The 27330-nt window shown below is 32.2% G+C and overlaps 1 protein-coding gene across 1 annotated transcript in view; it reads left to right on the forward strand.

The window, feature by feature from the left end:
- The window catches only part of Scgdelta (sarcoglycan delta), a 136362-nt gene that overhangs the window by 57680 nt on the left and 51352 nt on the right, over positions 1 to 27330 (forward strand). The window contains exon 3 of the mRNA XM_089099127.1: positions 1820 to 2009. Coding sequence (XP_088955253.1) covers positions 1820 to 2009 — 190 coding nt within the window. The remainder of the gene's footprint in view (positions 1 to 1819; positions 2010 to 27330) is intronic.

Here is a 27330-nt window from a genome sequence, read left to right on the forward strand (position 1 = left end):
TGTAAGTTATGCCCTGGGGGCATATAAGGTTTTTATAGAAAGTGTTTCCGCAGAGACCTCAAAAAGAGTTCATTCGATTGGAAATTGAAAGGGCCCTTTTTAAAAGTCGAAAATGATTGGAGGGCAACTAGCCCCTCTCTGAGGCTCACCATTTCTCCAAACACATCCAACACAAATTTTGAGATAGCCATTTCGTTTAATGTAGATGAATTTCCGGAAATTAGGTCTTTGAGGGTGACAATCCCCCCAGACCCTTCAGGGATAAGGTTGTAACCTATGCCCTGGGGGCATATAAGGTTCTTATAAAAAATATTTTCGCTGAAACTTCAAAAAAGACTCATTCAATTCGAAATGGAATGGGATGGTGCCCTTTTTAATAGACTAGTCGAAACTGATTATAAGGCAACTAGCTTCCTTCTCACGCCCCCTAGTTTCCGAAACACATCAAATCAAAATTTTGAGACAGCCATTTTTTTAACGTACTTGAAAGTTTTGTATATTATGTCTTTGAGGATGATCAAACCTCCACCCCTCAGGGCAAGGGTTTTAAGTTTTGCCCTGGGGGCATATTAGGTTTTTATAGAGCATTGTAATAGAAACTTCGAAAACTTCGAAGGCCTAGTGCCCTTTTTGATAGGCAAAAGTGATTGGAGGAAACCATTTCCCCACAAACCTCCAATAAAAATTTTGAGACAGCCATTTTGTTCAATTTAGTTGAAAAGTCCGGAAATTATGTCTTTGAGGATGACACTCCCCCTACAGCCCTTAGCGAAAGGGTTGTAAGTTATGCCTTTGGGGCATATAATATTTTATAGAAAGCATTGTCGTAGAAACTTCAAAAATGACTCATTGTTCAGTGTAATTAAAAGGTCTGAAAATTGGGTCTTTGAGGATGAAAACCCTCCCCTCACAGCCCTCATGACAAGGGTCGTAAGTTATGCCCTCCAGGAATATAATGTTTTTATAGAAAGTTTTGTCGTAGAAGCTTCAAAAAGGACTCATTCGATTGGAAATTGAGAGGATTAGTGCATTTTTATTAGACGAAAGTGATCAAAGGGCAAATGTCTCTCTCCACGCCTATCATTTCCCCAAACACTTCCAATCAAAATTTTTATATAGCCATTTTGTTAAGCCTATCAAAAAGGTCTGGGAATTATGTCTTTGAGAATAGCGAATCCCCCCAGCCATCAGGGCAAGGGTTGTAAGTTATGCCCTGAGGACATATAGGGTTTTTATAGAAAGTGTTGTCATATAAACTTCAAAAAATTCTTTTAAATGTTTTCCCTTGTAATTTTAAGAAAACAAAAATTAATTAAGATTTTAAGGATAAATATCAGCATATGTATATTAAGCTGACAATGCACATTTTTTTCATTAAATTCATTTGAATTTTTTTCAGTAAAGTACAAATTATATTCTGGCTTTTAGAAAACATAGGGTTTAGAACCATACTCAGTTTAATTTCTGCTCGTTTTGAGTTTGACTTCTTTTCATATCTGTTTGTTTTGGGTTTTATTTATTTATTGAAACTGATTTGTGGTAGTTTTATGCTTGCTAGATTATTTGATTCTATTTTTGTTCATTTTTGGTTTAATGGAGTTCTTTACTGTTTTTGAAAAACTTATTTTGTGTAAAAGGTTTTTTTGATTAATAAATAAGTAAATGCGGTCACTTCTAAAATAGAACTGCAATTGGAGAGATAATTTTCGTCCAAAAACTTTGTTTCTGTGTTATTTTTGGATGGATGTGACATCAAATGGCCTCTAACTTGAAATACGAGCCCTCAGTCAAATTTATCTTAATCAACAATTTATTTCAGGATGGAATAGGTGATCTAAGAATATTTCAAGGTGGAATGCATTTAAAGGGAGATGCAGCATTCCTGAATGGGTTAAGGACAAGTAAACTCACATCTCCAAGAAAGAAGTCGATTAGGATTGAATCTGCTCAAAACTTTACAGTTGCAACCCGAGACTCCAAAGGCAGAGTTATCAACGAGCTGAATTTGGGTAAATTTAAAAAAATTATCTAAGAATTTATTTAATAAAGAAAGCAAAATTTAGAAATTTTAGAAGGAGGAAAACATGATCACAAATTAAAAAAAAACATTTAGAAATTCCCATTTTGGAGCACTGAAGTTATAATTGCTGATTTAAAGGCCTCTATCAGGGTTGGGAACAATAAACATAGAAAAAAAGATGTCAGATTTGAAAACTATAGAACAAAACTGAAACTATTTATTTAATAAAGAAAACTAAATTTGGGAACTTTAGCAGGAGGAAATTATGGTCACAGATTAAGAGAAGATTTTCAACCTCCCATTTTGGAATACTGAAGTCAGAATAGATGATGTAAGGGCCTCTATTACGACTGGGAGGAACAAGTAAAAGCTGTTAAGTTTGGAAACTTTACAATAAAACTGAAACCGGGGGGAAAAGCTCGACAAAATTGAAAGAATGACAAAGGTACTGGAAGTCTATTTTGAATAGATTAAATTATGGTAATAAAAATTGGAAATCTGGGTTTAATCTTAACAAATTAGAAACCTGGGAAACTTTAGGGATAACTTGGGATAATTTGGACAAAGTGGCGCCACTCTAGGTTAGTCTAAATTCACCTTAAATTTTCCTAAGGCTTCCCAGATTTACAATTTGTGGAGTATAAACCCATATTTCCAATCCTTTGTTAGCGTAATTAGATATTCTCTCATTTTTTCAAATAAATATGTCTCTTTTTAATTGTGTAGAGGTTTCCATTTTTGTTGAGGGATTTTCACCAGTTTCAGTTTTGTCCTACAGTTTTCAAAGATTTTTTATTTTTGTTGAAAATATATCACAATATTTCAAATTTTGTCAAACAAAAATATAGTTTTCTAATTTTTGTATCGAGGTTTTTCGCTCTTTTTTCGATTTTGTCGTAAAATTTTAAATTGCATAGTTTTCAGAAGGAAAGTTTTTCATTATTTTCAAGTTTTGTCGAGCGAAAAGTTAGATTTCTGGTTTTCGTCGATGATTTTTGCTGCCTTTATTTTTGTCCAAAAGATTTAAAGGATTTTCAATATTTGTCGAGGTATTTTGGTTAGTTTAAATTTTGTCCTAAACTTTTCCAAGATTTTCAATAATGGTCGAGTTTTCTCGTTTTTTTTTATTTTTGTTCCCACGATTTCACTATGTTTGGTTTCTTTCATAGATTCTGGTGTATTAACTTCAGGTTTAGTGGTTTAAGTTTTAAAGTTCTTATCCACAAAATATAGAATTTGTTAAGAAAATCAAGAGAGTGCTCATTGAACAGAAATTGAACCTTCTAGTGCCATTTAAGAGTATTCAAAAAGATTGTGTCACAGGAAATGGCGTTTTCTGCCTTTTCAGAGCACCAAAATACAGTTTTACCTCATAGATGACCAAATGGCTACTAATTTAAAGTTCTGAGATAGCCAATCGATGTAAAATTATCGATAATGTGTGGGTTAAGACTTTCCAGTCTTGGAGGAAGTAATAGGTACTCCTGTATTAAACATAATCTTTTATATACTGTAATGGAAATCAGTCACGAAAAACCCTTTTTTGACGGGTTAATTCAAGACCGCTATAGAGTAATGCAATGCATAGCGTGGTTTTCATTGCGTTATGATTTTTAAACTGTTGTTTTTTGGGGTTTAGGGGAAAGGGAAGAAAGGTACCTAGGTTAGGTTACATCTTTAATATATGCTATGCCTTACCCCCCGCCCCCCCCTACCTAATTTGCAAATATATATCCCAAATTTTTTTCTAAAATATTATATATTCATCCTATTTTATTTTATTTCATTAGCATTAACCAAACTATCAGTATATAAAATTGTACGTTTATTACAGGAGTACCAAGTAATATTGCACAATGGTATATTCGTTTCTAAAACGTCGCGTTCACGTGGTCCATAGAAAATAACGATTTAATGTGGAATTTTTTTAATAGCTTAACCAAAGTTAATCACTTGATATTTCACAAAATTTTGTACACTTTTTTTGTAATTGCACATCAGCCATAATTATGCATCAGCCACTACGAAGGATAAGTTGTTGGTCATTTTGTAGGCAGGGGTGTCGCCAGAGGCCCTAAAGGGCTCATTTCAATGTCTAATTTGTTTATTTCTCGATGGACCTTCAGAAAAGTATAGAAAGGGGGGTCTGGAAAGACGCAGTAGAAATTAAAGTCTCATCTCCCTTCATTTAAACTAAGCCTTAATAAGGGGACTGCTGGGTGTTAGCCCTCTTCTTATTGCTGGAAAGTGTTTTCTTTTGTAACAGAAAAATGTCTTTTATGTGCTTATCGACAAAAAGTGTGGAGAGGTAAAGGGGGGGGGGCATCTAATGTGTGCCATTAAGAAATCAAATAGAAGGCAAAGGCAGGTGACACCAGGAATTTTGTTTTTGTCGAAGTTTAAATGGAAATATTATGATTTATACTTATTTGTCTTTTTATATTACCGTTTTTTATGTTTTATGCTACCTTATTTATATTTTTTGTGTTGGTTACTTTTTGGTGACCTTACCCAGTCCCCAACTTTCCCACTGTCATTTATCTCTTATGAAAATAATTATCATTTTCTTTATAGACACAGACAGTGTCATGGACAAATTCCTTTTACTCCTACTATAAAAACTTGCCGTATTTTAGTATTAATTAATTAAAAAAAAAAAAATTTATCCACAAAATAAGTTTTTCGAAGAAAAGTAAAAACCTTCATTAAACAAAAAATGAGCAAAAATAAAATTAAATAATCTACCAAACTTGAAACTACCACAAATCAGCATCGATAAATAAATGAAACCCAAAACGAACAGAAATTATAATAAATAACCAAGTCAAACTGAAAACGAGCAGAAATTAACATGAGTAGGGCTCAAAACCCCCATGCCTTCCTAAGGCCAGAACTTAATTTGCACTCTACTTACAAAATATAAATGTTTTTACTTTCATAACTTTAATATATCAAATAATATTAACATTTTGATTAATAAATATCAGTATATGTATACTAAACAGACCATGCACATTCATTTGTATTTTTTCCAGTAAAGTGCAAATTATCTTCTGGCCTTGGGAAGGCATAGGGGTTTTGAGGCCAACTTTGTTAATTTCTGCTCGTTTTGAGTTTGACTCGGTTATTTATTGAAATTTCTGTTCGTTTTGGGTTTCATTTATTTATCGACGCTGATTTGTGGTAGCTTCACGCTTGATAGATTATTTGATTTTATTTTCGCTTATTTTTGGTATAATGGAGTTCTTTACTTTTCTTTGAAAAACTTTTTTTGTGGAAAAAGTTTTTTTCAATTAATTTCCGTTCCTTTTATATTGACACAGTCTTTTCAGGAAAAAAATAATACTTTAAATAATTTCATTTTTAAAATAATATTTTAAAAATAATACTATAAGACTTTATAGTTTGGCCTGCTAATTGTATGCTGGAGAAAAATTTTCAGCAATTTTTAACAGCATACACCCTTTTAAAAATCTGGACACAAATAGTATTGTTTAATTTAGTTTCATACCTCCTCTAGTTGACCTGAAATGGAAAACTTGATACCATTCGCCAAAAAAATCTGTTTACTTTCTTTGATAGCTTGGATACACTTACGCTATTTTGATTTGGTTAAATTTTAAGAGTAGAAGTAGCCCCGAAAGTTTGAACATAATAATCTCGGTCGTTCTTGGGATGCTGCTGAGATGCCTTATTGGAAATTGGCATTATCACAGTGCATTTTGATTTCATCTTAAGGCAACATTTAGTTTTTAAACATAATGGGCAAATTGGAGGCTGGGCGTGAGAGGTTGAGAGTGGAAGGGGGATTAGTTGCCCTCCAATCCCTTTCGACTGTTAAAAAGGGCATCAGCTCTTTCTATTTTCAATCGAATGAGCCCTTTTCGAAGTTCCCACGACAACTCCTTCGATACGAAGTGCCCTGGTCTAAAAAACAACAACAACAACAAAAAATAATACATTATACCCACGTCGATCTTTACTTTAGAAATGTCAAGCCTTCCAATCACTTTCGACTATTAAAAAGGGCACTAGGCCTTTGAATTTCTAATCGAATGAGCTTTTTTGAAGTTTCTACGACAACACCTTCTATAAAAACCTTACATGCCCCCGGGGCATAACTTAAAAACCTTGCCCTGAGGGCTGTGGGGGTGTGTCCTCCTTAAAAACCTATTTTCTATCTGGAAATAAACTACGCTGAACAAAATGGCGATCTCAAAATTTCGAGTGGATGTGTTTGGGGGAAAGATAGGCGTGGGGGCGGGGCTAGTTGCCCTCCAGTCACTTTCGACTATTAAAAAGGGCACTAGCCCTTGCATTTCCAATCGAATGAGCCTTTTTTGAAGTTTCTACGACAAGGCCTTCTATAAAAACCTTATATGCCCCCAGGGCATAAGTTAAAACCCTTTCCCTGGTGGTTATGAGGGGTGTCCTTCTCAAAAACATATTTTCTATCTGGAAATCAACTACGCTGAACAAAACGGCTATCTCAAAATGTTGATTGGATGTGTTTTTGGAATGATGGGCGTGGGGGGGGGACTAGTTACCCTCCAATCACTTTTGACTATTAAAAAGGGCACTAGAACTCTTGATTCCAATCGAATGAGCCCCTTTTGACGTTCCTACGACGACCCCTTCCATATGAGGTGCCCTGCTCTAAAGGAAAAAAAAAATTATACATAAATGCCAACATCGTTCTTATATGCCCTCAGGGTATAACTTAAAACCCTTGCCCCGAGGGTTGTGGGGGAGTGTCCTCCTTAAAAAGACATTTTCCATTTCGAAATCAACTACTCTGAACAAAATGGCTATCTCAGAATGTTGATTGGATGTGTTTGGGGGAATGATGGGCGTGGGGTGGGGGCTAGTTGCCCTCCAATCACTTTCGACTATTAAAAAGGGCACTAGCTACTCCAATTTCCAATTGAATGAGCCCTTTTTAAAGTTTCTACGACAACTACTTCGATACGAAGGGCCCGGGTATGGAGGAGAAGAAAAAAGAAAAATAAATAATACATTGTGCCCACATCGTTCTTAACTTAGGCAGCGCTATCGCGCTGCCTATGATATATAAATAAATAATGTCAGACTTCAATCTTGTAATGGCTAGTCATATTGTGTGGAATATTATGGCCGAATCAGTTCAAAGGTGACACTCTTTTAACTTGTTAGAAAACAGTTTTTTTTAGCCTTATTTAAAAAAAAAATTCTTTTAAACTTATTTCTTTTTTGCTCTTTAATCTATTTAATGTGTTTGTAATTTTAGTTTTAATTCTTGTATTCTATGCTTTTTCTTTCTGTAAGTAAGTGCATTTTTTTTCTTCGAGTCAGTAATTCGTATATTTTCCCCCTGCTTTATAAGCCAGGGCTCCTTCAGGGGGATTAGTATAGTGTATTATTTTATAAGAACTTAATTATGAATTAATTTTATCTTGTTTTATTCATATAAATTATTCATTCTCTTTCGATAAAAATACAAAAAAACGAAAGAAATTAAAAAATAATTTAGAAATTAAGAAACAAGGGTGTTCTTCGGCCAGTGAAAAAAAAAGAAATGAAAAGACAAAGAAGATATTTCGGCAAGGATCTCCGCCAAGCTGTCCTCAGTGCTCATCTCAGTGCTTGTTTATCTGAGGCGGGGAGGGGTCATTCCCCTAAAGATTATCCCTGTAAAACTGGTTTCCCTCGAAGAATTCCTCTTTAAAACCATGTAAATGATGATCCTGTATTTGTTTTTTTATATTTCAACCTCTACCCTCCTAAAAAATATTTGTGAGGTACATTTTTTTCCATGGATAAATATTATTCTCGAAGCATTGTTTTACGAATATTAAACTAAAGAATGGGAAACGGGAATATAAAAAACAGGACTGTTGAGCAAACGAATAATATTAACAAACTGTAAGTAAAGAGTGACCCATGTCAATAGAACTTTCGAGGGAGGAGATTTCCAAAAAGCTATTTTCCATGGGGGGGGGGGGGTAATCTTATATGGAAGGGAGTCTAATTCCTCGACATTATTTGAAAACAATCATAAGTTAAATTAAAAATTAAGTTTTTCGACTGAAAGTAAGGAGCAACATTAAGACTTAAGACGATTAGAACGCTAAAGTTGAAATTTTTGTCCCAATTCCTTACGAATGACTCTTGAAACAGAAGGGTGCTTTAGTTAAAATAAGGACTTTTTTAAAGTGGTAATAAATTTTAGCGTGAAAAGTGAGGGACTGAGGAGGGAGCAATTGAAATACCCAAAAATAATTTTCAGTTCATTATTTTCACAGTTTTTAGGGATAGCGATTTTTAGGGGGAACAAGTATTCCTTTTTTTATCGGAAATGCCCCTCCGCCAACTTTTCCTTCTATGCGGGTAAACGTATAAACGTAATATTTCAGTTTAAAATTAAAATAATTCCGGAAAAAGACGGGGTTGTCAACCCATATAACAAATATTACAGACTTAATCCAAAAGTATTCCTTGTAATGAAGGGAGAATAAGGGCGGGAGCAACCACTAGTTTAACAAAATAACACATAGAAAACTTAAGACATGACCATCCTCCTAGGGAAAAACAAGAAATTTGGTATTTTTATAGATTGTAGATTTGAAGTTCACAAACATTTTGAACTTCTTTGTATAATTTCAATCAAGATATCCCCCCCCCGTTTAGGGGAGTGTTGAACCCATTAATATAAATTATGTAGCTTATAGTTCTATAACGTTCTATAACTCTTATAGAACAAACTTAAAATCAAAGAAATTTCCACACCTAGAATCAGTAATGGTATGGGTATTAGATTCTGTTGATGGATTTTTTTTTTTTTTTTTTTTTTTTTTTAGAGTTTAGATAATTATATTGATAATTGTCGCTTTCTTCTACTATTTTACTACTATTTGTTTGAGTCTCTTAGTTGTTGGGGCGGCGGCCACTTCCTATCTCCTTTTACCCCCATTTTGTCACCAAGCTAATTGAGGTCCAACAATCTCCTCTCCTAGATGTCCTGAGAACAAGAATGTAGGGACTCGTATTTCACTCCCAAACAGGCCAAGCCAGGTTCCTATTTTCTTAATTCTGGCTGTTATTCTGATTATTCGCATGAACAGTTCTTGTTAATTGTATTTCCAAATTTTTTTTAGTCAGTACACAAAAATTAAAAGTTTGCTTCCTTTCTGTTCTATCAGTATTCCGTCGTCCTTTCTAATAGAAAATTCAAAATTATGTCACCTCTCTCTTGTAAATAAATAGATGAATATGCCAGGGACTTTACCACCAAGAGATTTCTGGAACGTGTACGGTTTGCCAAGAAAAAAGTTGTGCTGTTTCCTAAATCATAAACTTAGTTTGACGGACATAGAGGATCTCAATCGGGTAAATAATAAAAACCGGTGGGATAAGTAAAATATACATGTTTAGCGTGCGTTCTATCTTAATGAAAGAAATAACTTTGGCAAATAAATACAAATCTAGGTATGATAAAATGAAATTTACTTCTGAGAACTAAAACATAAACTCCAAGGGCAAAGCCAATAATTAGTATTTCTCCATTAATTTCGAAGACACAAACTAGACCGAAAACAAAATATGATGTGTCAAAAGTAATCCATAACTAGCAATCTTACTTCAGTTTTACTGGCATTTTTCAAAGATATTTCAAATAATCTTTTCATTCGTTAGCTTCTTTTGTTTTTGAAAAACTTGCTCAGTTCGAAAAATTCGCTAATGAAGTATATTATCTAAATAAGATCTTTCTGCAGAATTTTTCAGTTCTAAGAATCTACAATGAACAATTCAAAATAAAATTTTGGGCTTTATAAAAATTATTTTACTTATTTTGTTTTATGATAGGTTAATTGAAAAGTTCAGACCAGATGTGTCCTTAAGCTAGAGAAGTATTCTAACTTTAAATAGACAAATAAAAACAAATCTGTATTTTATGTATTAGTAATACAATGTCTTTGTAAGTGTTCATGAAGCTAAAATACAACAAAACAAAAACGACTGTAGAAAAATTCACAACAAAATGAATTAAAATATCATAGACAACCATCAAGCACAGCACTCAAGGGCTTTCTAAGTGAAGAGCATGGGCACCGGCAGGGGGGGTGGATGGCCCCCCTGGCAATTTTGGAATAACAAGTAATTGTGAGGAAACGAAAGGAAAGAGAGCAGAATAAGGAAAACTCTGGAAAAAATGTTTGTTGCCCCATTGTTGGCTACCTGCCAATAGGTTTTGACCCTTAATAAGGGCAAATATAAGTTCTAATTTGTGACTTTGTGACCCGTTTCTACTTTTCAACAAGTATTTTTCTATACAATTTTGTTGGAGTAAAAAAAAAAAAAAATCTTAATTAGTAATTAGTGCAGTTAGTACATTATAAGTGCAGTTAGTTCGTATAATTACAGAAAACACAAGGATAAAAACTTAATAAGGGGCAATTTCAGTAAAAATATCCCGCCAACTTTTGCTTGCATTGCATGAGTACCCACGACCTGATATCTGAAGCCACTATAATCAGAAATGTTTCCCCTGAGTGGAATGCTGGGAATTTCTGTATTTCCCTGAATGGATACATTTTTTGTGTTTTATTATCATTTACTTTTTTTTAACAGGAGTGATTGTATTGGTCTAGTTGTCACTTTGAAAAAGATTTAATTTTTTACATTTATGAAGCATAAGGGTGTCAAATATATTGGCTATTGGTATTCAAAATTAAATTAAAAATATCGAATTAAAATTTTACATGATTTTCTTAATCTTAGTTTCAATGTTTTACTTTGAAAAAACTACTTTTAAAATATATTACTTTTTATAAACACTGAGTCTAAAGGCATTAAATATTCTGGTGTTTGATAACCAAGTTCATAATTACCGAAAATATCAAAAAATATCCGTCCAGCGCTTCGGTATTGCTCAAAAGAACTGAATGCTGGGAGTTTATATCTTAATTTTCGTAAGTAGGCTATTGTTTTGTGTATTTCTTGTAATCGCTTTATTTTTTTCATTTTCATATATTTTTAATTTAATCTTCGTGGGAGGGTGTAAAAAGGGAGGCGTTGAATAGATCAGGATGGAGGAGGAGCGTGCGTGGCTGTGTTGGCCTTAGGTGGTTTGGTGCTACGGTGAGTTGTTAGTAGTAGTACATTAATTGACGTACTTTTTTCATTGCCTTTAGACAAGTGTCCGTCTTTAAGCTTCATTACCCATCAAAACCCCTAGAGATCATTGAAATATTGGCCGTTTTTCTGTGTTACCAAAAGTATTGTATTCATAAAACTTTGCAGTTTCATGAAATGTAATTAAAAAAATAGAAAAAGTTTTTCAAATAAAGTAAGGAGCAAGCTTAAACTTAAAACAAATTGAAATTACTCTCTATATAAGGGGGACTGCCACCTTCTCAACACCATGCTCATTAAACAGAAGTTTTTTAGTGCTTTGAAAAATCTTTTTTTTTCCAATTGCAAATTCTCTTTAAAAATTTGGACAAAAGCAAAAGTTCACAGTAAAGAGTAATGAGATAAGGAAGGGACAGCCCCCTTCATATAAAGAATAATCCGTTCAAAATGGTTTCAAATCTGTTCCTTGCTTTCAGTTGGAAAGCTCTTTGTTTTTATTTAATTTCTGATTGTTTTCCAAATCATACCCAGCCTAACAAAGATATAATTTGAGGTACTGGTCCTTTGAATACCCGGTTAAAGGCTGTTAAAATGTGTTATTCAATAATTGTACGCTGAGTAGTACCGTCCTACATTTAAATTGGCAATTTTTGATTTTGGACAAATTTTGAATATACTTAAAAAATTGGCGGTGAATGGTATTTTTGTTAAAAAGTCATTGTTAATATGACTACTGAAGAATTTTGGATGGATGAAAAGGAGTATTATTGTTTGTATGAATTGGAGATTCTGTGGGACTTTTTATCTTCAACATAACTAAAGCCATCATAACCTCTACAATAGGATTTTCTTATCGATAAATACATTCGTTTAAATACATTAAAGTATTTCATATAAATAGAAAAAGAAAATATTACCTTTTAAAATTGATGGAAACCAAGCTCCGGTTCTTTAAACAAGGACCGGTCCTCTAAGGTACCGGTCCCTTAAATACCCGGTTAAAGGCTGTTAAAATGTGTTTATCAACAATTGTACATTGATTAGCTCCGTCCTACGTTTAAATTTGTAATTTCAACTTTGGATAAAATTTGAATATGCTTAAAAAATCGGCGATGAATAGTAATTTTTGTAAAAAGTCCTTGGTATCATTACTACTGAAGAGTTTTGGTTGGATGAAAAGGAGTATTATTGTTTGTATGGATTGGAAATTCTGTGGGACTTTTGATCTTCAACATAACTAAAGCCATCATAACCTCTACAGTAGGATTCTCTTAGCGATAAATACATTACGTGCATTTGTTTAAATTCATTGAAGTAAATAAGTTAATAAGAAAAATATTACCATTGAAAATTGCTGATAACCAAGTTCCTAGCAGTATTTGCCGCCCCAAAGAAATATCATGGCGGGGCTGAACATTAAATCTGGAACATTTTAATCAATTCCTACTCCCCCAACTTCTTTCAACATTTATCTGAAGGCTCATGAAGAGTAAGCAGTCTGGCCATTAAAAATATATCCATTAGGCATTTACCCCACCCCCGGCTAAACAATGACTCATCCCCATCATTATTGCTGATATGCAATTACAGATCACCAAACGCAATTTCATTACAAATAAAGTGAATCAACTTAGTGGAATCCAGTACTGTCACTGTGTGACATTACTTCTTTGGCAACTGGGAAGCCTAAACTGTAGTTTACTGATACGTTTGAATTAATTAGATTCTCAGAATTTTAAATTGATTGCAAATTCGTCCTCTTTGGGGTGAAGTCTTAGTTTGACATCCTAAAGTGGCAGAAAACTAGACTTTCCCCTGGCCCAATCTGTATGGCCAGTTAAAAAGAGCTTTAAATTTATGTTTGAATGAGCTCCCTTCCAATTATCTATGCCCTTCGGTTTGATACAGTCACCCCTGAGAAAAAACAAAACAAATTTGAGGCTTGAATCCTCTACGGTAGGGTTCTCTCATATAGTGTACCTAATAAAGGGACTTTTAATAAGATCGCTTGCTTTTTTGGGGGTGTTTCCCCTTTTTTCAAAAATCCTGCAAATTTTCTCAGAATTTTTGTTTTGGGTGGGTAACAATAAACTGAAAGAATTTTATATAATTAGAATCAGCATAAAAGGCCAATATTGCCGTTGTAGCATTGTCATAGGAATTCCATTTTTAGTTTTGGTGAATATTGGCCCATGTCACTTTTTACTTCCAATTTTTTATCACAAACTATTTGGTAAGATTCTCTTGGGCCGAAACTTTTTTTGAACCTGTTCATTTTATACAGTTGAATAGGACAATAAAAAGAAAGAGGGTCTATTTGACAGCTGGATAGTAAGTTTAAATTTTGTTTTTCTTTTGCCGTTCTATATTTTTTTAAATGTCTGAATATATGGATTTATGTTTGAGGGGGAGAATTGTCCTGTTATGAAAGAGATACATTTGACATGGCCGTTATAAAATCAAAACGTGGTATCTATGGAGGCAGGATGATTTTTGAGTATATCTACTCCTGTTGTAAACTATTCTAAGGCGTAGGATATTGCATAAAGTCAAGTCTAGGTCTGTCATAATCTAGGGAAGCAATAAATCTTCTGTATTTCGGTTTGAGTTTGACTTTCTTTTAAGATTAAATACATAATCATTGAATATATTATTGATTAAATAAATTTATTCCTTTTCTAGGAACCCTTGCCCTTTAAAACTTACAGTATTTTGTTTCATTTTGCATGCAATTTAATTGCTCTTTTTATTTGAGTTTTTTTTTCCTGCAAGTATTTAAAAATAAACTTATTCCTACGAAAAAATATCCTGAAATATATGCCTTGTCACCCGACTCCTACTACTATTTTGGCGTCTGCCCCCCACCCTGGAAAAGTTTCTCTCAGCGCCCTTTGTGAAGAGCCACATGCCAAAAATACATCATTTTGGGTCTTTTTTGTTTCTCCAGTAATGGAGCTAATGTAATGTCTACTTTGTAATGGTCCATTTACATATATAATGCATATATATTTATATATTTTATATGTAATGTTTATATAATATACATTATATACATGATGGTATATATAATGTCTATTTTGTTTCTCCAGTAATGTATGGAACTAGTGGACAAAATAACTTTGGAGGACTCGTTAAATTGGAAATTGTAAAGTTCCGCTGCCGTTTTTAAGATTTGAATGTAATTAGAAGGTAACCATCCCCTCTCTATTGCCCTTTTCTGCTACAGAGCCTATCGTAACCCCGAAAAGATCTAGTAGAAATTTTGAGATAGCTATTGTGCTTAAAGTGATGATTGCAGTGATATATGCAACTTATTAAGAGTAAACCGGCCCATAGAAACCAAATGATTAAAACCAGATTTTGAAGCATTCCATAGTGCGGAGAAATTGTCATTTGTAGCTGACTAAGAAGTACTACTACTGTTACTAATATTATATCACTGCAACACATTCCTCCTCCATCCCAATCTACTCAAAGATCCCCTTCTTACCCCCCTCCTAAGAGGCTCTGAAACCATTCCTTGCAACGTATTCGAGACATTTAATTTGGCACTACATTGATGGCTGAAAAGGACGAACTTTGACAATCTGTCATCCCTCATCTGCAAAACGGGTACAGGCGCATTATGTGGACACTGCTATATAATAACGAGAGAAGAAACCTGCCAGACGGGCAATTTGCAAGAGACCGCTATAGAGAAATGGGATGCAAAGCCTGGTTTTCATTGCGTTTACGATGCTGAAACTGTTGTTTTTTAGGTTTTAGGGGGGGATGTACCCAGGTTAGGTTACGCATTTAATATATGCTATGCTTTACCCCCCCCCCCCCTAATGAGCAAATATATAGCCAAAATTTGTTTATAAGCTATTATATATTCATCCTATTTGTTTTATTTCATTACCATTAAACAAACCTGACTTCTTTAGCAGTGTTCCCATAATGCACCAGTAGAGCAAAATGTTCTATCCATTCCAACCTTCCTCTCATTACAGTTCTAGAATATTAGAAAGATCCACAATTTTAGTACAGCTTTGATCACCTATTGACCTTTATCTGTTCCTTTTGTTAGCAACTTAGTCTTCTTAATATTAAACTTCAAACCCATTCTTACACCCTCAACTTTCAAAGCCTCTAAAAGTTCATTCATTTCGCTAATGTTTTTTATCTAGGATGCTCAAATCATCGGAATAATCTAAGTCAAGGAGAGTTATACCTTCCCATTTGATTTCATGCTCTCCCTTAGCCTTTACGGTGTTCCTTAGGACAAAGTCGGTTCCATATAAATTGGGATACAAACACAACCTTTCTTAACTCATTATTCAGTACTAAATCAACCACTAACGTTATTTTCTTATTCCCGTACATAACACTATTCCCGTGCAATATCATTAACACAGACATTGCTAATCATTATAATGTATTTACGTGATTTAGCAAACAAGGATATGATCTTCACTAAAGCTCATCTATCGGCTGAATCATACGGTACTGTTGCATTATGCGGGCACTGCTATATATTGCACAAGGAAACCAGTCACATAGCCCGTCAAACAGGCTATTTGCAAGAGATCGTTATAGATAAATGACTACAAAGCCGTGGTTTCTCAATGATTTACAATATTTAAACGATCGTTTTTTGGGGTTTACGGGGGGAAATGTACCTAGGTTAGGTTAGGTTATGTATTTAATATATCGTATGCTTTACCCCACCCCTAATGTGAAAATATATAGCCAAAATTTGCTTATAAGCCATTATATATTCATCCTATTTTACTTCATTTCATTAGCATTAGCGTTAACCAAACTTGACTTCTTTAGCAGTGCCCGCATAATGCACCAGTACCAATCACGCTCCTTTTCATAATCTATAAAAGTGAGGACTAAAGGGGTTGACAATTCAGGCATGTCACAATTAGCAGCCTAGGAGTGAAAATTTGCCGACGCGTCCTCTCTCCGGTCAAAGACCACACTGTTTTACCTCTAATCGACAAAGTACCATCATATTTAGTAATTTGCTTTCTACAGAAACTAAGCAAATACCTTGATAGTCGCCATAATCACTCTTATCATCTTCCCTACAAAGAGGCTTCAAGAAGGGTATTATTATTTCAATTTTGACTGTAAAATGTTACTGCGAAAACAAATTTACAGGAACTTTGGAAAAAGAGCTTAAAACCCATTGAAAATGGCGTAGGTCGAAATAAAAGTGTACCATTGGAATTGCCATAGTATAAAATCCTTTATAGAAGAGTTAAAGCCCTCCAGATTGAACAGCAAATATATTACTTTTTGTATTGAAAGCACTAATATGTCTCCTTTTTTATCCTTTTTCTCGGGTTGATATTTAAGAACCAGTATTTGCAGAATGTTAAGAAGGGGCTCATTTAATGGGAAATGTCTATTTCTAGTGCTTTCTTCAAGTAACAAAGGAGATTGTGCCACATCAAAGTGGTGTTTTCTTGCCATTTCATGGTTTTAATTTGACTTTGTACTTTTCTTTGAAAAACTTATCTTTTTGGAACCTTTTTTTGAATCGAATAGCTGAAAGTCGGAAGAATGACGAAATGCGCGTGCATATCAGTAGTAAGCATGTATACAGTATCAAACCTACGCCCGAGGCATGGATACGTATACAGTTTCAGGGGATATTGTATAATGCCACCAATCCCTCCATATTATGGAGCTATAAAGTGATCAAACACGTTATATTTGGAACTAGGGACGAGATTGTGCAATGCAACCAGACGGTTTTCTGAGGCAACACCCATTTTTTGGAGCTAATCAGAGATGTTTCTACGAACGATACATAAGTTACCAAGCATGTTTCTAAGCCAAAACTTTTGATCATCACATTAAGTATTCAAAAGTATTATTGAGCCTTCTGTAAAAAACACTGCTTTCAGTTACAGAGTAAGAAAATCATGTTTTTCATATAAATAATGTTTTTTTACTGAAGAAACGTCCAAGAAAGGTCCAAATTACACATGGAATTATACAAGCCTGAGGCATTAACATGTGCGCAGTTCCACACCTACACACCTTACCAGGGGTCAGTCACCTATTGCTACAGATGATACATGAGTTACCAGACGGGTTTTTGAGGCAACACCCATTTTTTGGAACTAATCAGAGATGTTTCTACGAACGATACATGAGTTACCAAACATGTTTCTAAGCCAAAACTTTTGATCGTCACATTACGTATTCAAAAGGTTTGGTGAGCCTTCTGTAGAAAACACTGGTTTCAGTTACAGAGTAAGAAAATCATGTTTTTCGTATAAATAGTGTTTTTTACTAAAGATACGTCCAAGCTACGCATGTTTCTGACTCAAAAATTGTCAAATAGTAATAAGGTCTAGACTGAAGGCACCTAGCGCCATGTCTAGAATTGATTTTCATATAGTGTTAAATCATTTACCAAAAAAATTACTCTATTTGCGAAAAAGGATATAGCATTTGCGAATTGGAGTTGAACAGTGTTGTCAATATAAAAAATGGTCTAACGTTACAGTATACTAAAAAGTTGATACTAAGTGAGATGTAGATGGCAAGAAAAGAATTTTAATAAAGAAATTCAGAACAACCCTTTGAAATCCTTACAAATCAAGTAGTGAGGTGTATATGAGTATGAACCGTCAAGGATCATTAGCACCAATGACCCTACCCATCAGGGACCTCAAACCCCAAAGGTCCCCAATCCCCAAACTCCAAGGGGGTCCCCTCCCCCCCCCCGAATTTTTTGCCCCCCCCCCCATTTTTTTATACTTGTTTTTAGGTTTTTTTTGAATTTTTTTTATTTATTTTTTTAACATGGTATTTTTATCAACTTTTATTTACATCTCTTAGAATGACATGTAACATACTTAAAACATACAAAAAAATTACATTTTTAAATTTTCCAAATTCAAAATTAGAATGATATAGAAATGTTAGTCGTGACTTTTACTATTAGAAAAATATTGTTTGTAGTAGCACTTTTTTTTATTGCACTAAATTTATTTTTTTTACTTCGAAATTTATTCAACTTTTTTTGCGTATCTTAAAATGACATGAAATATGCTTATGGCTTTAACAATTGTACACTATGCTTGCTAAGAGACACGATGTGGCTTTCCCACTGGTACTTTATGACGGGTTATCGATACTACCTAGTTTATTGCATGCATTAAATCAGTATTTTTTATGCAGTGAAACGATAAACACATAAGTCATATCTTTAAAAAAGTGAAGATGGAGCATTTTAAGAAAGTGTCTTCACATGATAGTGTTATTGTAGCATTGAATGCTGACAAGGAGAAGTATTTAAACTATGAAATAAGTACAAGTGGTAGCACTGTCGGAAATGTATGCGTGAGTTGTCTAGGCCGCAAGTAATCAAGTTTCTTTGAGGGACCAAATAAGTCCAAATTATTCTTCACAGGATAGGTAAGATTAAGATCTCCAGAGATAAATACGATCAAAAAGAATGGTAACTTGGAAATAATCATTTATGATAGAGGACAACTCCTTGCTACAGTTGCAGGTGACACATTACCTACTGATACTTCCTATCGTCAGCTTTCGGGTATTAGCATTCAAAGGAAGATCAAAAGAAGAAAGGCCTACTCTTCTACTAATATCATAAACCATATCTTGTCTACGTGCCGAAATTGTTAGCTGTGTAAAAATAATTTTGTAATACGCAGAGAAATTGCCGGAAAAATAAAAAGGGCATTGGTAGAAAATATCAATAAGGAATATAAAGATGAATCGATGAAAAACAAAGTGCCAGCAAACGTTACTACTAACATTGATCAAACAGTTAATGAACCAAATAATACCAAAGACGAAACGCATATTGAACCTGTCGGTGACACACCAGTAAAAATTGTCTAAGACTCAAAATGGAATAATGATTATTCTACTGATTACGAGCTAAGAGAAGAGAATAGCTACAATATCAAGAAAGAACATGGTGAACTATTTTATGGAACAGATTCAAAATGTCCAAATTTGATCATTGATAATAATGTATCATAATATATTTTTGTATTAATATTCTACATAACATTATTTGATTAAAAATATGTTATGCATTACATTGTTACGTGTTCATTATTTTTAGAGTATGCTAGGATATCAGACGTTTAGAATGTCTATTAAAACATCAGAGATGTAAGAAACGGATTTTGCATAAATCTTTTGTAATATATTTGGGATAGTATTAGCGAAATCTAAATATTAGATTGAACAATTTGTTCGTACTAGTATCTTTGTCGAATACACTAAATAAAGTTGACTAAATCAAAGCATGAGCGTTAATAAATTATTTCTCAACATCCTTTCCTGGATACGTTGGATAACATTGTCAAAATCTATGTATTAGAGTGGATAAATTCTTTATCAATTTCCCATTGTCTGATATATCAGATAACCTTCATAAAATCTGTGTATTAGAATGAATAAATTCCTTATCATCATCCTTTGTCGGTTACGTCGGATAAAATTGAGAAAATCTAAGTATCAGAGTGAATAAATTCTATATCAACTTCTTTGTCGGATACATCAGATAACATTAAAAAAAGATAAGTATCAAAGTGAATAAATTCTTTATCAACATGCTTTGTCAGATATGCTTAATAAAATTAAGAAAATCTAAGTATCAGAGTGAATAAATTCTTTATCAATGTCTTTTGACAGATATGTTTCATAACACTGACATAATTTAAGTATCGAATTGAACAAATTCTTTATTAAAATTCTTTATCGTTATCATTTGTCAGATAAATCGGATAACATCGACAAAATCTATGTATTAGAATGAATAAACTCTTCATCATCATCCGTTGTTGGATATGTCATTATGAAAAATTGTAAGTAAGTAAGTAACAAACTCTTTCTTGAATTCACCTCTTGGATAGACAATACAGAAATTTAATTCAGGAAATTATGAAAAAAATTGAAACAATTCTTTATTAACATTCTTTATCGATTTAGTTCGCTTTCTGGACAGACATTACAGCAATTTCATAAAATCTAAGCATTGGAGTGATTAAATTCTATATCAACATCCATTTCTTGGATACATAGGATAAAATTGACAAAATCTAAGTGCTAGAGTGAATAAATTTTTTTTATCAACATCTTTTGTTAGATACATCGGATAAAATTGACAGAATCTAAGTACCACAGTGAATAAATGCTTTATCAACATCCTTTGTCGGATAAAACTGTCAAAATACAAGTATCAAAGTGATTAAATTCTATATCAATATCCTTTTCTCGGATACATAGGATAAAATTGGCGAAATCTAAGTGTTAGAGTGGATGATTTTTTGTTATGAAAATCTTTTGCCAGATACATCGGATAAAATTGACAAAATCTAAGTGTTAGAGAGAATAAGTTTTTTTGTTATCAACATCCTTTGTCAGATACATCGAATAAAATTGACAAAATCTGGATATTGGAGTGAATAAATGCTTTAATAACATCCTTTACCAGATATGCCGGATAAAACTGACAAAATCTAAGTATCAGAGTGATTAAATTCTATATCAACATCCTTTTCTCGGATGCATAGGATAAAATTGACAAAATATAAGTGTTAGAGTGAATCAATTTTTTTATCAACATCCAATTCCAGATACATCGGATAAAATTGACAAAATCTAAGTGTCAGAGTGAATAATTTTTTTTCTTATTAACATCCTTTGTCAGATACATCAAATAAAATTGACAAAATCTAAATACTAGAGTGAATAAATACTTTATCAACATCCTTTATCGGATATGTCGGATATAATTGACAAAATCTAAGTATCAGTGTGATTAAAATCTAAGTATCAGAGTGATTAAATTCCATATCAACATCCCTTTCTTGGATACATGGGAAAAAATTGACAAAATCTAAGTATCAGAGTGAATAAATGCTTTATCAACATCATTTTAAATTCATTATCATCATAATTTGTCGGGTATATCGGATAAAATTGACAAAATCGAAGTATCAAATTGATTAAATTCTATACCAACATCCATTTCTCGAATACATGGGATAAAATTGACAAAAGCTAAGTGTCAGAGTGAATAAATGTTTCTTTATCAACATCCTCTGTCAGGTAAAACGGATAAAATTGATAAAATCTAAATATCAGAGTGAATAAATGCTTTATCAGCATCCGTTGTCGGATATGTTGGATAAAATTGACAAAATATAAGTGTCAGAGTATATCGAGAGAGAACATTTGTCGGGTATATCGGATAAAATTGACAAAATCTAAGTATCAGATTGATTAAATTCTATATCAACATCCATTTCTCGAATAGATGGGATAAAATTGACAAAAGCTAAGTGTCAGAGTGAATGAATTTTTTTTTATCAACATCTTTTGTCAGATACAACGAATGTAATTGACAAAATCTAAACATCAGACTGAATAAATGCTTTATGAGAATCCTTTGTCGGATATGGTGGAAAAAATTGACAAAATGTAAGTGTCAGGGGAATAATTTTTTTATCAGCTTCCTTTGTCAGATGCATCAAACGTAATTGAAATAATCTAAGTATCATAGTGAATAAATTTTTTATCAGCATCCTTTCTTTGATATGTCGGATAAAATATAAGTATCAGAGTGAATTAAACTCTATATCAGCATCCCTTTCTCGGATACATGGGATAAAATTGACAAAACCTAAGTATCAGAGTGAATAATTTTTTTTTATCAACATCTTCTATCACTTACAACGAATATAATTGACAAAATTTATATATAAGAGTGAATAAATGCTATTTCAGAATCCTTTGTTGGATATGTTGGATAAAATTGACAAAATCTAAGTGTCAGAGTGAATAAAGGCTTTATCAGCATCCTTTGTCGGATATGTCGGATATAATTGACAAAATCTAAGTGTTAGAGTGAATAAATTTTTTTATCAACATCATCTGTCAGATACATCGGATAAAATTGACCAAATCAAAGTATCAGATTGAATAAATGCTTTATCAACATCATTTGTCGAATATGTCGGATAAAATCGACAAAATCTAAGTATTAGAGTGAATAAATTCATTATCAACATCCTTTGTCGGGTATGTCGGATAAAATTGACAAAATCTAAGTATCAGATTGAATAAATGCTTTATCAACATCCCTTCCTCGGATACATAGGATAAAATTGACAAAATCTAAATACAAGAGTGAATAAATTCATTATCAACATCCTTTGTCAGATATGTCTGATAAAATTGACAGAATCTAAGTATCAGAATGATTAAATTCCATATCAACATCCCTTTCTTGGATACATGGGATAAAATTGACAAAATCTAAGTATCAGAGTGAATAAATGCTTTATCAACATCCTTTAAATGCATTATCAACATCATTTGTCAGCTATATCGGATAGAATGGACAAAATCTAAGTATCAGATTGATTAAATTCTATATCAATATCCCTTTCTCTAATACATGGGATAAAATTGACAAAATCTAAGTGTTAGAGTGAATACAATTTTTTTTATAAACACGCTCTGTCAGATACATCAGATAAAATTGACCAAGTATAAGTATAAAATTAAATAAAAGCTGTATCAAAACCATTTGTCGGATAGCTCAAATAATATTGACCAAATCTAAGTATCAGAGTTAGGTTAATTCAGGTTCACTTAGAGTGGCGCCACTTTAAGTGATCCTGAATTAAGCTAACTTTTTGCATATCTCTCTCACTATGAATGTGTTTCTGAGCGGGTGTGGTGCCATCTATAACCGGTCTAACCTAAATTCAACGTAAAAACGCATGAAGTCAAAATGAATAGAACTTGGATTTTATGACTGTTATCTGATTTGTCCGATAAAAACTTTGAAACTAATTTATTCATTCTGATACTTAGATTTTGTCAATTTAATCCGATGTATCTGACATATGATGTTGATAATGCATTTAAAGGATGTTGATCAAGCATTTATTCACTCTGATACTTAGATTTTGTCAATTTTATCGCAAGTATCCGAGAAAGGGGTGTTGATATGGAATTTAATTACTCTGATACTAAGATTTTGTCAACTTTATCCAACATATCCGAAAAAGGATGTTGATAATGAATTTATTCACTCTGAGACTTAGATTTTTTTCAATTTTATCTGTCATATCCGAAAAATGATGTTGATAAAGTATTTATTTACTCTGATACTTAGATTTTGTCAATTTTATCGCATGTATCTAAGAAAGGGATGTTGATATATAATGTTATTACTCTGATACATAGATTTTGTCAATTTTATCCAATATATCCAAAAAAGGATGTTGATAATGAATTTATTCACTCTGATACCTAGATTTTGTCAATTTTATCCGATGTATCTGACAGAGGATGTTGATAAAAATAAAATTAATTCACTCTAACACTTAGATTATGTCAATTTTATCCCATGTATTTGAGAAAGGGATGTTGATATAGAACTTAATCAATCTGATACTTAGATCTAGTCAATTTTATCCGATATACCTGACCAATGATGTTGATAATATATTTAAAGGATGTTGATATAGCATTTATTCACTCTGATACTTAGATTTTGTCAATTTTATCCAATTTATCCGAGAAAGGGATGTTGATATGGAATTTAATCACTCTGATACTTAGATTTGGTCAATTTTATCGGAAAAATCCGACAAAGGATGTTGATAATGAATTTATTCACTCTGGTATTTAGATTTTGTCAATTTTATCCCATGTATCCGAGAAAGGGATGTTGATAAAGCATTAGTTCAATCTGATACTTAGATTTTGTCAATTTTACCCGACAAAGGATGTTGATAATGCATTTATTACTCTGGTACTTAGATTTTGTCAATTTTATCCAACATATCCAACAAGGGATGCTGATAAAGCATTTATTCACTCTGATATCTAGATTTTGTCAATTAAATTCGTTGTATCTGACAAAAGATGTTGATAAAAAACATTTATTCACTCTGACACTTAGATTTTGTCAATTTTATCCCATATATTAGAGAAAGGGATGTTGATATAGAATCTATTCCAGCTGACGTTTATATTTTGTCAGCTTTATCCGATATACCCGACAAATGATGTTGATAATGGATTTAAAGGATGTTGATAAAGCATTTATTAACTCTGATACTTAGATTTTGCCGATTTTATCCTATGTATCCGAGAAAGGGGTGTTAATATGGAATTTAATCATTCTGATACTTAGATTTTAATCACTCTGATACTTAGATTCTGTCAATTCTATTTGACATATCCGATAAAGGATGTTGATAAAGTATTTATTCACTCTGATATTTAGATTTTGTCAATTTTATTCGATGTATCAGACAAAGAGTGTTGATGGAAGCGAATTCAATCGACAAAGAATGTTAATAAAGAATTCGTTCAATTTTTTTCATAACCTTCTGAATTAAATTTCTGTATTGTATATCCAAGAGGTGAATTCAAGAAAGATTTTGTTACTTACTTACTTACAACTTGTTCATAACATTTTGATTTTAATTTTGTCAATTATATTCGTTGTAACTGATAGAAGATGTTGATAAAAAAAATTATTCTCTCCGATACTTAGATTTTGTCAATTTTATCCCATGTATCCGAGAAAGGGGTGCTGATATAAAATTTAATCACTATGATGCTTAGATTTTATCCGAGATATCCAACAAAGGATACTGATAAAGCATTTATTCACTCTGATACTTAGATTTTGTCAATTTTGTTTAATGTATCTAACAAAGGATGCTGATAAAAAAAAATTATTCCATCTTATACTTAGGTTATTTAAGTTTTATCCACCATAGTTGAAAAAGGGTTCTTATAAAGCGTTTATTCACTCTGATGTTTACATTTGGTTAATTTAATTCGCTGTATTTGACAAAAGCTGTTGATAAAAAAATGTATTTACTCTGACACTTAACTTTTGTCAATTTTTTCCCATGTATTCGAGAAATGGATGTTGATATAGAATTTACTCTATCTGATACCCCAATTTTGTCAATTTTATCCGGTATACCCGACAAATGATGTTGATAATGCATTTAAAAGGATGTTGATAAAGCATTTATTCACTCTGATACTTAGATTTTGTCAATTTTATCCCATGTATCTGAGAAAGGGATGTTGATATGGAATATCATCACTCTGATACTTGGATTTTATCCTAGATATCCAACAAAGGATTCTGATAAAGCATTTATTCACTCTGATACTTAGATTTTGTCAATTATATTTGAATAAAAAAAAATTATTCACTCTGGCACTTAGATTATATCAATTTTATCCAACATATCTGACAAAGGATGCTGATAAAGCATTTATTCGCTCTGATGTTTATATTTGGTCATTTATATTCATTTTATGTTATAAAAGATGTTGATAAAAAAAATTTATTCACACTGACACTTAGATTTTGTCAATTTTATCCCATGTATTTGATAAATGGATGTTGATATAGAATTTAATCAATCTGATACCTCGATATTGTCAATTTTATTCGATATACCCGACAAATGATGTTGATAATGCATTTAAAAGGATGTCTATAACGCATTTATCCACTCTGTTACTTAGATTTTTTCAATTTTATCCTATGTATCCGAGAAAGGGATGTTGATATGGAATTTAATCACTCTGATACTTAGATTTTAATCACTCTGATACTTAGAATATGTCAATTTTATTTGACATATCCGATAAAGGATGTTGATAAAGTATTTATTCACTCAGATATTTAGATTTTATCAATTTTATTCGATGTATCTAACAAAGAATGTTGATGGAAGCGAATTCAATCGATAAAGAATGTTAATAAAGAATTCTTTCAATTTTTTTCATAACTTTCTGAATTAAATTTCTGTATTGTGTATCCAAGAGGTAAATTCAAAAACGAGTTTGTTACTTAGTTACTTACAACTTTTTCATAATACTTAGATTTTAATTTTGTCAATTATATTCTTTGTAACTGATAGAAGATGTTGATAAAAAATTTATTCACTCCGATACTTAGATTTTGTCAATTTTATCCCATATATCCGAGAAAGGGATATTGATATAGAATTTAATCACTCTGATGCTTAGATTTTATCCTAGATATCCAACAAAGGATACTGATAAAGCATTTATTCACTCTGATACTTATATTTTGTCAATTATATTTGATGTATCTGACAAAAGATGTTGATAAAAAAAATTATTCCCTCTGACACTTAGATTTTTTAAATTTTATCCAACATATTCAACAAAGGATGGTGATAAAGCATTTATTCACTCTGATATTTAGATTTTGTCAATTATATTGGTTGTATCTGACGAAGACTGATCATAAAAAAAAAATAATTCACTCTGCACTTAACTTTTGTCAATTTTATGAAATCTATCCGAGAAAGGTGTGTTGATATAGTCAATTTTGTCGATTTTGTCAATTTTATCCCATATATCCGACAAGATGTGAATTCAAAAAAGAGTTTGTTACTTCGTTACTTACAACTTTTTCATAATACTTAGATTTTAATTTTGTCAATTATATTGGTTGTAACTGATAGAAGATGTTGATAAAAAAAATTATTCACTCCGATACTTAGATTTTGTCAATTTTATCCCATATATCCGAGAAAAGGATATTGATATAGAATTTAATCACTCTGATGCTTAGATTTTATCCGAGATATCCAACAAAGGATACTGATAAAGCATTTATTCACTCTTATACTTATATTTTGTCAATTATATTTGATGTATCTGACAAAAGATGTTGATGAAAAAAATTATTCACTCTGACACTTAGATTTTTTCAATTTTATCCAACATATCCGACAAAGAATGCTGATAAAGCATTTATTCACTCTGATATTTAGATTTTTTCAATTATATTCGTTTCATCGGACAAAAGCTGTTGATAAAAAAATTTATTCACTCTGACACTAAGATTTTGTCAATTGTATTCCAAGTGTTTGATAAAGGGATGTTTATATAGAATTTACTCTTTCTGACACCTAAATTTTGTCGATTTGATCCCATATACCCGAGAAATGATGTTGACAATGTATTTAAAAGGATGTTGATAAAGCATTTATTCACTCTGATACTTAGATTTTTTCAATTTTATCCCATATATCCGAGAAAGGGATGTTGATATTGAATTTAATCACTCTGATACTTAGATTTCAATCACTCTGATACTTAGAATATGTCAATTTTATTTGATA

The sequence above is a fragment of the Artemia sp. Qi Xiang Cuo genome, chromosome 13, assembly GCF_049724085.1.
Source record: "Artemia sp. Qi Xiang Cuo chromosome 13, ASM4972408v1, whole genome shotgun sequence".
In the NCBI taxonomy this organism is placed as follows: domain Eukaryota; kingdom Metazoa; phylum Arthropoda; class Branchiopoda; order Anostraca; family Artemiidae; genus Artemia; species Artemia sp. Qi Xiang Cuo.